At 39.8% G+C, this 11,229-nt stretch overlaps 1 protein-coding gene across 1 annotated transcript; it reads left to right on the top strand.

Annotated features, from left to right (window-relative positions):
• Positions 1–213: 213 nt before the first annotated feature.
• On the top strand, positions 214–9,565 carry LOC103801396 (uncharacterized protein C17orf104 homolog). The gene is made up of 6 exons (XM_009073808.1): positions 214–359; positions 2,320–2,421; positions 2,931–4,722; positions 7,389–7,523; positions 7,615–7,795; positions 9,309–9,565. The coding sequence occupies exons 1-6, from the start codon at positions 214–216 to the stop codon at positions 9,563–9,565; spliced, it is 2,613 nt and encodes an 870-aa protein (XP_009072056.1).
• Positions 9,566–11,229: the final 1,664 nt, after the last annotated feature.

Raw genomic sequence — 11,229 nt, forward strand, 5'->3', positions numbered from 1 at the left:
ATATTTATTTTCAGAAGACACATTTGTCAGATTTGGCCTAACTTAAGGCAGAGGAGGGAACATGATTTAGACTTGTCCTTTTGTCACAGCTACGTTACATATTCCTGAAAAACTAAATGTTTGCTTTGTGGCCTTTACTGCTCTTTAACATAAACATCTAATGTTATAATATTTCCTTCTCTTTTAACATAGGTAATTAGCAAGAACCAAACAATGGACACTCAATTATTTTCCACATTATTAGGAGCAATTCCTAGTACTCCACCACCTCTGGAATCTTCCCGACTCTACAGTGACTGGGCAGCGTGTGGAGAGGATATTGGCTCAAGCACTGCTTTCCAGGACTGCCCAAAGAAACGGTATGAACAGCCCTGGTGTGACCTTCTGGAGGTGTTCTGGAACACTGAAATTGTTGTGCTGAAGAACAAACAGGATTCTGGATCTTTTAAGGAAGAGTTTACTGGATAACTAGGAACTCAATAGATTTTCTTTGCTGTGTAATAGTTACTACAGAGGTTCTGAAAAAAAGCTGAGGGGTTTCTCTTGTTTCTGTCTTAATGCTAAGTGCTGGCAACATAATACTGCCTTTTTAGGAGGGTTGGTTGGTAGACACTGACAGCTTTTGACACTGATGATGCTTTTCTAATGAGCATTTCTCACATCTCACTGCATTTTTTTTTATCACTTGCTGATAAGAAAGAGGATATTTGAGGTGGGGAGAAACAAGAGTCCACTGGGGTCACAAGATGCTGTAAGGTAACAGTTAAGGAACATACATGTATTGCAGAAAAGCTAATTTTTTTTTTTTTTGCTAGCCTTCCCTGGGAAGTGCCCCAGAGATGTTTATTTTTGAATGAAATATCATATAGCTTTAGTATTTGCTGTAAGTGCTAAGTTTGAGCACTGACATTCTGCTAATTAAAATATACAGTATTTTCTTAAAAGCAGTTTTTAGATTAATTGCAAGGTAGCAAATGCAAGGTAGCTTTTAAAAAGAATAAAATTAAGGATTGAAACTAAATGGTACTTGTATGTTTGTGATAATCCATATCTATACCCATTCTGAGCCTGCAGATATATAGTATTTCTTGAGGCTAAAAACCTCTAGATGTTTATATTTTCCCTGTAATGTTTTAGAGTATTTGGTGCCTGACTGTATTAGGTGGAACACACATGTAACATTTTGGTTTCTCTAAGCTTCTCCACAAAAGCAGCTGATCCATCATTGAAGATTTCTTTGCAGTGTAACTTTGTTCATGCTCTTGTCCTTTTAATTCTCAATTTTTTGGCCCAGTTATCAATTATCAGTTAGTTCTACATTCATAAAACATTTTCAAGAGTCTTTGCACTTCTGTATATCCTGAATAAAATCATACAGACCACATTACTGAGGGAACTGAACAGTCATGAAGTAATCATAGAGGTAGTTGGAAGTCAAGATGTGGTGAGGTCTTAAAATCCGGGAAGGTCTAAGTGACTCATTTTCACTGTGGCAAGAGATTAACAAGGTGATTAGCTTTATCCCATATTTTATAGTCTTTGTTAATCAGCAAAATTAGTGAGCAATTATGTGGTAGCATTAGCAGATGGTGTACTTTGGATTAGTTGAAGGGAAGTCTCAGAGTTCTTCAGGGACCCTGAAAGGAATGAGCTGAGTGAGGATTGGGTGGTAAGTGAAGTTTATTGAAGCAAAACAATGTGTGAGAGGGAAGGAGATTTTAATAGTGTTATGTTATAATTAACTTCTGAGTAAGGGCTGAGTGTCATTACAGATCTCATTTTACACCTGAAGTAAAAGTTGGGCTTGTGTAAGAGTAGTGATGATAGAACACCTCTGGTCTTTATCAGGAAAGGTTTTACCAACTCCTTTTTAAAAGAGGATTAAAAAGTGGTTCAACTTCATTAAAGCTTTTTTTTTTTAAGATGAAAATAATAGTTTTTGAAGTAGATAAATTAGGTAGTGAGAATATTGATCATATTTATCCTCCAAACAAGACAGTCAAGGTTTAAATAAATATCTGTGCAATATTGTGTTTCTTGGAAAGAGAGGAAAAATGCTGCTATCTCTTCACATAACAGCTTGGGAAGTGTCTGGTGAAGCAAGAAGTTAAGAAAATTGTTCTACTTCGTTTAAGCTATAGAATTTGCTGCTGTAAGAAGAAATTTCTGTATGTGGATGCTGAGGATACATTAAATTCAGAAAACCCAGCACCTGCTGCTAAAATAAATTCAAGTTAAATTGAATTTTCCATTTGCCTGTTTTGTTCAGTAAAAAAAAAATAATTAAGTTTTGTTTGTTTGTTTTGTTGTTGTTTTCAGGGCACCAGTAAATCTTTCTTATTCTGGCAATGGCCCTGACATGTTTGGGCTAGTGTCAAGCATTTTAGAGGAGCCAAACAAGCCTGAGCCAGTAACAGATTGGTAAGTTTGTTCTGAAAGTTCTTACAGTTTGTGTATTGTTTGGTTTTGCCCATTGTCAGAGATATGATGCATAAATCCCCTTAAAATGTAGAAGTGTTTCTTTACTTCACTTGACAGTAGGAAAAGAAAAGGCAATAAACTGTTAGAGATGCATATTTGCTGAAGTCTTCTATCAGTTTTACAGCATTTCGGGAGGGAAAAATATAACTGATTTTAACTAGTAGGAACTTGAGTGAATACAATTGATCTAAAATAGTTAATAAATCCAAATAAACTCTGAATTTATGAATATACATATTATGAACAGTAGAGAACCATGTTGATAGTGAGATTTCCTGGAGTGGGAATATTCCTCCCTGTAAATTCTGGTGGAGAGCTGTATGTATATGGTTAGCCAAAAATGGAATGGGGGAAACACGTGGTGGTGCAGAATAACTATGGTGTGTGAACTGTTCTAATGTAAGAAATGTTTTACATCGTGACAGGACATTTGTTTAACTTTGTTACAGGAATTCTCTTTCAAGATTGTTTCCTCCTATGTGGGCATCTGATCTTGGAAGCAATGGTGAATTCTCAGGGCTCTCAACTAAGCACTCTGTGGAAAGTAAGGATTTTTCAAACCTGATGGGCACACAGAGCTGCCATCAGGAACACCTGCAGAAGTCTCCTGATGTGATGTTACACAGAGGCTTGGGAGATCTTCAGTTGATAGAGTCTTGGCTTTCTCCATCTGGGCCTTGCACTCAGCCTGACAATGTTCTGAAGAACAGTTACCCTGAAAATTATGCATTGCAAAACAACAACACAATTCACCCAGAAGAATTTTCATTTCAAAATGGAAATGATAATCAGCCTTTGTGCGGTTACAACCATGTGAGGTTAAATGGTGACTATGAAAAGCTTGGTTACAATTTAAGCCCTTTTTCTCCTCAGAACAAACTGAAAGAAGGCACTAACATTCAGAAAGAGCATTGGAAAAGTGAAAGAGCAAGAGGCAAAGCTCTGAAAAATTATGCTCAAGAACAAACTAAGTATTCCCCGGAGTTTTCCAATCAGCCTTTTGATAACTCTTGGGATAAAGTATCCCAGGACAACCTCTTGTTTTCTAAAAGATATGAAAACTTCACAGCTGCTCATAAACTGCAGTCATCTGTTCATCCATCACTATCCTTTTTCAATCAAGCCCCTAAGGAAAATAAATTTTGTGGAGGAACAGTCAGAAAACTCCAAGAAAGCCAAAATGGCCATTGTGGCTTTACTTTGGGGGATGCTTTTAATAATAATGAATGTAAGATTCATATTGGTCCTAAAGAATGCTCTCATAAAGCAGCTGAATATGATTTACCTGTGAAAAATGCTATGCAAAATGGGAGTTATTCATCCTACCACAGACATATGTGGCTGGATGGGAAAGGTCTGACAGCTGCGTCGGATATCCCATATGGAAAACAAGTGGTAACAAGTCCACAGTCATCTTCAGGGGTTTCAACCATGTCTGGTGGTTCTCCAACTCATCAGTCTGTAACACAGTCCTCTTACTTCTCACAGCTCTTACCTGTTCTCCCTCCAAGGAAAGATGGAAGGTTACAAATATCAAATGGTGTTTCTAATAATCTGGGAGTTTCTAATTTCACCTCAGAAAACCAGAAGCAAATTAAACCCATTGGCCGATCCCAGCAGGATTCATTGACTAATCAGGAGGGGCCATACCCTAAATTCCCTGTTCATTTTTCATCTGACTGGTTAACTCAGCAGAAGGCCGTAAGGGAAGACCATGGAAAATACCACCAATTTCCAAAAAAACAGACTCAAGAGAATTATAACAAAGATGATAGAAGAGGCAGAAGGAATTGGATTCCTCATTTTGGATATAAACCCCCAAACAGTCAGCAGTTCAATATGTTCCCAAAAAACCATGAACAGAATGGTGGCAGCTTGTCAGATTTCATCAATCCTTCTCTTCTTCCTTCTTTCCCATTAATGTCTGATTTGAAGCAAAATCCCAACTTCCCACCATTTAATCACCATCTATTTTCATCAGCAAATAATTTGGGTTTTCCTCCAGCACCATTTCCATTCTCAGAACTTGTTGATCTGTTTCACTATGATGACCTTAACCCCCTGAGTCCCTTCCTCAATGATCTCTTTTGTGGGGATGTAGCTGCACCCTACTTTGGCTTTCCAACACCATTTAACAAGTACAGACCTCCAAGGAACCGCAGTGGACCTGCCAACGAGCTTCATATCCGACTGGAGGAGTGTTATGAGCAGTGGAGAGCTTTGGAGAAGGAGAGGAAGAAGGTAAAATACAACTGATAATAACTTCCTGATAAGAACATGACTGGTTTTAAATCATGTGAAGAAAGAACATTTTATGGTGTTTCTTGTTTGGTTGGAGTTTCATGGTTCTTCTTTTTTGATTGGTTTGTTTGGGGTTTTTTTACTGTCAGTGATATAGTTGTGTCTTTCTCTTACTCTTTTTGTTTCTCATTTTGCTGAATCTTTTGTTTTATCAAAAAGAAAATGAAGTAACTAATCTGGAGCACCCTGTACATGGGTGTAGAGAAAACCTACAGTGTTTTGAATGCAAATTCCTTCTCCCAAAGGAAATTCCAATTTAGGCTTTTTATTAAAGTCATTTTCCTGCCTGAGACTCTCCTCCTAAGAACTGTTGTCAGGGAGGGCTCACACTGAGAAATGTATTACTCTTGGGAACGAAAGCTCTGTGCCCTTGTTGAGGAATGCATTTAGTGCAGGGAAGTTCCCTTAACACTCTAAAGGAGCAGGAGGTGCTTTCCCAAGAGGAGTAAAATCTCTGAACCCCATTTCAGGTCTCAGACTAAATTGTCCCTAATCCATGGTCCTAATTATACACTGAGTGCATGGCTGCTTCTTCCATGTCAGAATGACTCCTGCTCTGATAAAGAGACAGATATCTGACCGAAGTACATCTCTAGAGAGTGCCTTTTTCTTTCCAGCATCAGGTGTGGGACCTTCCTAATGGACCTTTGGAAGTGTAAATAGACCTGTCTGTATTGTTGTCTCACAGAAGCCTTTAAACAAGACTCCTCACTGCCTGTCTGGTCTTTTAGGCATTCTCTTCAAATGAGGAAGGCTGCTGGTGATTCTTGCTCCAGTGTTTTCAGAAACTCTTCTGCTTTCTGTTGTGGCTTTTCCAAACCTGCTTAGGCAGGATTTGGGACAATTAGGTTGTTTGGGAAGACCAAATAATAGGTTTTTTTATCTTATATAATTTTTGTTTTCATCATTAAAGGAGGATTGTTTATCTTCATACTGTGTGCTTAATAATCAAAGGGATTTTATTGATTAACTTGATCTGGTCCTTTCTCAGTCCCTGATTTTTGTAGTTAGACTACACCTGAAAATACCTTTGTGAGTATGAACTGTTCTCAGTCTCACTTGCCAACTACCATAGCCTGACTCACATTCCTACAGCCAAAATACATATTCCTCAGAAGGGAGTATGCCCTTCCAGCTTTCAGAAACCTCTTCATTGCAGCTGCTTTGGAGTCATGGTGACAGTGAGCTTATCTGTCTCCTTTCATAAAGCTCATTTTTCCAGGGATCTCACATTTGAAATATTTCTACAGATTGCCTGCTTGGAATTGCAATATTAAATGTACATTTACATTAGTACTGGGAACTGCTTATAGTAGTTCTTAAATAGCTGATGGTGTTGTATGAATCCATGACTCTTTTCCCATCCATTTTTTTCTGGATGCCTTTCAGGCTTCTCAGATGAGTACATGTGGAATCAGTCAGCTCTTGTAATCCATGTTAGGTGAGGACAGAGACTAAATATCATGGAAGTGTCAGTAAAGCAAAAAGCAAAGGACTTCAGCACATACTTTCAGTACAAATGTACATAGTGTGAATGTAGACTTAACCTTGCCTTGAACTGCAGTGTGGGACCTGGTCCCTCTCTCCCAAGTCCATTGTACACTGAAGAAGGAATGAGATAGAGAAGCTGCTAGTGTCTTTTTTTTTGCTCCAAGTATAAGAAGTTGCTATCCAAAAATAGGTTTGGTGATGTTTAATCACTGCTATGTTATATAGTGGTTTGGCCAGTTCCTTTCTCAGTGGGAGTTTGGCAGCTGTGTGAATAGTTTTTCAGAGCTGATATCAGTTTATGTTAAATAAACTCCAGATACAATTTCTGCTGCTGTGATCACCTGTGGTTATTTAATAACCATATGTGACATTTGAGAGCACCAGTGAAAGGCATAGGGTTTAAATTCATGGTCTCACAGAATCATTAATGTTGGAAAATACCTTTAAGATCAACAAGTCCAACGATCAACCCAACACCACCATGTTCACTGCTAAACTATGTCCTCAAGGGCTTCAAGTACCCATTTCTTGGGTATTACACAGGAATTTCTTTGCCTGGGTCTGTGTCCAAGATTGGTTAAAATAAAGCTGTACAGCTTTGAATCTAAAAGCTGCCACTGAGAATTGTACCTTGAGGGAGAGCTGAATTAAGGAAGTATTCCTGCAGGAAAGCTGGAGAGGGACTTTGGACAAAAGCATGTAGTGTTAGGTCGAGGGATAGTGGCTTTAAACTGACAGCAGCTTTAGATTGAGGAAGAAATTCTTGGTTGTGAGTGTGGTGAGGCACTGGCACAGGTTGCCTAGAGAAGCTGTGGCTGCCCCATCCCTGGAAGTGTTCAAAGCCAGGTTGAATGGGGCTTGGAGCAACCTGGTCTAGTGCAAGGTGTCTGTGCCCATACCCAGAGGAGTGGGACGAGATAATCTTCAAGGTCCCTTCCAACCCAATCCATTCTGTGATTCTATGCTATTTGGGAACATTTTCCAGTAAATGTAGTCAGAAGCAGAGAGAGGGAGCTCAATTCTCGTGTACCTGAAAGTTCTAAACAGCCTCAAAAATGGATTGCAATATTCTACTAATTTCCAGCATTAACACTGGTTATTCACTTCTCTTCCAGACTGAAGCTGATCTTGCAAGAAACTTCCCAGGCAAGCGCATCTCTAGCTCCAGTAACAGCCCTGTGTCCCGACTCCCTGCCAACCCATCCCGAGTGGATCGGCTGATTGTTGACCAGTCACGAGAGCACGCCAGGGTAGGCCTTGTGCAGCCACAATTCCTGCAGTTGTTTTCCTCTGTTTAAGGAAGACTTAGAAATACTTAATGATTTTGGTGTTTTCTGGCAGGTTCTCACATTAATAGGAAAAATGGAAAGGCTTTGTGGTACCTCTATGCATAGGAACATATCCACGGCTTTGGAACAGCACATGGAAGCCATTCAGGTCACACAGGCACGGCGCAAGGAGGAGATTGCTAATGCTGCTAATCCACAGAGACAAGGAGTGCCATGGTATAATAATGAGAAAGGTAAATGCTTCCCATTCCTCTAGCTTTCAAAGCTTTTTCTGATATTTATTTGTGTATATACTCCATTTGAAATATGCATGTCTGAAATATGTAGCAATTATTATAACCTCAGCTACAGAAAGTTTGCAAATCTAAACCTGTTGCATTTTAAGACTTTAAACTACTTTGAGATCCATTTTCTTTTTCTCTGTCACTAGTTTAAACACTTTGAAACATTTTCCTCTTGACTCAGAGAACTGTAAAAACTGTTCAGTGATAGAATATAACCACAAGTTGTCCTAAACGTAAAAATGTAGTTCTCAAAAAAGTAGAATGTCTTTTTTGGACTGGAATGCATGGCCCAGGCAAGTGGGTGGAGTCACCATCCCTGGAGGTGTTTAAGGGGAGACTGGACATGACGCTTAATGCCATGGTCTAGTTGATAGAATCATAGAGTCAGCAAGGTTGGAGGAGACCTCTATGTTCATCGAGTTCAAGCATTATTCTACCACTCAAGGCTGAACAAACCCAGGTCCCTCAGCCCTTCTTCATGGGACATGTTTTCCAGACCATTTATGAGCCTTGTTGCCCTTGGCTGGACTTACTCCAATGCCTCAATGTCCTTTTTTAATTGAGGGGCCCAAAATTGAACACAGCAGTCGACGTGTGGCCTCACCAATGCCAAGTGCAGGGGGATGGTCACTTCCCTAGTCCTGCTGGACACGCTAATCTTGATACGGACCAAGATGCCATTGGCCTTCTTGGCCACCTGTGCACACTGTTGGCTCATACTCAGCCACTGTCCACCAGCACCCCCAAGTCCCTTTCTGACAAACAACTCTTGAGCCACTCCTCTGCCAGCCTCTAGGACTGCATGGGGGCATGGGGTTGTTTTGTCCCAAGTGAAAGATCTGGCATTTTGCCTTATTGAACCTCATGCAGTTGTCCTCAGTGCACTGATCAAGTTTGTCCAGGTCTCTCTGTAGAGCTTTGCTACCCTCAGGCAGATTGACACTCCCACCCAGCTTAGTGTCGTCTGCAAATTTACTGAAGGTGCACTCAATCCCTGCATCCACATAATCAATAAAGATGTTAAACAGGGTCAGCCCCAATAATGACCCCTGGGGAACACCACTAGTGACTGGCTGCCAGTTGGATTGAGCTCCATTAACCACAACTCTCTGGGCCTGGCCAGCCAGCCAGTTCTTTACCCATCAGTGTGTCCGCACATCCAAGCCACAGATAGCTGGTTTTTCTAGGAATATGTTGTGGGAGACAGTGTCAAGTGCCTTGCTGAAGTCCAGATAGATGATCCAGGTAGCTGACATGGTGGTGTTAGGCCATAGGTTAGGCTTGATGATCTCAGAGGTCTTTTCCAGCCTGACTGATTCTGAGTGTCAGGCAGTGCATTACCAGCTTTAGCTGTTTCTTCAGCACAGTGTGCTCAAGGTGATGAGTTGAACCAATTTACAGAAGTCTCAATGTATAAAATTTCCAGGTTTGCACACTAATTTCACCTCTTGTTCTGTTGTAGATGTGGTGGCTCTGGCAGGTGCCATCAGAGAACTGGCTGCTGCCACACGCAGGGCTCGGACCGCTCTCTGGTGTGCCTTGCACATGACTTTGCCAAAAAACCCTTCAAGTGGACCAGCAAAGGAAGAAGTCCTTGAAAGGGCATTGCAAGAGCTTTGTCCTCCATGCACAAGCACACAAGAAAAAAGCAGCACAGAGCACGAAGACAAAGGAAGTGAAAAAGAAAAGCCTGAGGAAGCGTTGAGGATTCTAGAATAATAACAGTGATAATGGCAGCAAAAGGGAGGCAGAGGCCGAGGATGGGGAGGGAAGGGCACAGTGTCCTCCACAGCACCATGGAAGGTGGTTTTGATAGGATGCCAAAAAGCCGAAGGGTTGATTAACATGCCTGATGAATGATTCTGGTGTTGAGAGATGCATCTTGTAGTGTTAATGCAATTTGAATATTGCTGGGATTGCAGTGTCTGTAAAGGAATTTAGTCTTAAGAGGAACTAAACAATAGCTGAGCATTTCCTCGTGTGCTTGCCTAAAGCTCTGCATCAGCTGCGAGCCAAGCCATGACCTGAGAAAGCAGAGTGTGGTATGACTTAATTCACCTTGTTTTTGTTAATGAAACAATTTAGCATATTTAAAGGTACTTAATAGTTGTTGAGGGTTCAGGTTTTTTTGCACCGTTATATAGTTCTTTTAAGAGCCAAAGTAATCACTGAGTAGTTTGCATCCCCTCACTCTGTCAGGAGCAGTCCACACTGCTGTGCTTTGTGACAGGGACTCAGGTCATTCAGGTTATCACTAAGTTGGAGAATAATCAGTGTTTAATGTTGGTTGTGTGAGATGCTTCAGCATTTGTGCTGCCAGTTCAGTTTCTAGCAAAACCAGTGTAAACTGAGCTTTTCTATAGCATAATCCACTTAAATTTTTCCATTAAAAAGGATTTTGTAGCTTTGCAGTACATACTGCATGGAAGTACACGTTAGCAGGTGATATCAAACTGTCACTCAGGATTAGGAATTAGATTTATTGATTCCTCAGTGGGTTGAAAACCAATAACTATATAACATGGTACGCACTTAATGAAAAAAAATTACTTTCTGTTATTAATATAAGTTCATGGTACTATAGTTTCCAGAGACATTCCATATTTATTTTAATGTGTTTCTTGAATGTTTATTTAAAATTCTATTTTAGTAATATAAAGTGAAATATTTTGCCAAATCTTCCGAATGATCAGATTTAATGATTTACTCAGGAAATATCTATATTATTATATTAATAGACACATGGTATAGAGGGATTTTTTTGGGGGGGGGGGGAGGGATGTTTGCAAAACATTTACACAAAGCTAACTATGTCCTAGGTTACCAAAGCTGTTTAACTGATTTATTTTTTTGGCATGGAAGATTTAATATATTCAATTGCTGTTGACTTGTTTCCATTCTGTGGCTTAGACAATCAGAGTGTCTTAGTGTGTCTGTTCAGGGTGAGAATTAGCCAAGAATGAGTAATTCCAGGTATGTTCTTAGGGCATTTAGAAATATTTGAATGCTTTAACAACCTGTCTTACCATTACACAACCTCTTAACATGTACTAGTAATCAATTAAGGTTCTTAAGCATCAGTATATTAATGAGCAGCTTTGGAGAGCAGTTCTTATTTTAAAAGTGAATTAAGTTGGGGATAGAAGCCAAGTTTGAAAGAGGAAAAATAAAAATTTTCGTGTTGCATAGTGTTCAGTGTAGAATTTGACATTTTGTGGATAACTATAGAACTGTTTCCATATACATGTATGTAGTTGCCAAATGTTCCAAATGCAGTTGTGTAGTTTTGAATCTGTGGATGTTCCTAGAGCAGATATAGTCTCAATAGTCCCATTGTTACCTCTACTGAGGCAGTAGCATGTAAATTTGTAGCTAAAATTTAC

Source organism: Acanthisitta chloris, unplaced genomic scaffold (assembly GCF_000695815.1).
Source record: "Acanthisitta chloris isolate BGI_N310 unplaced genomic scaffold, ASM69581v1 scaffold4014, whole genome shotgun sequence".
Lineage (NCBI taxonomy): Eukaryota > Metazoa > Chordata > Aves > Passeriformes > Acanthisittidae > Acanthisitta > Acanthisitta chloris.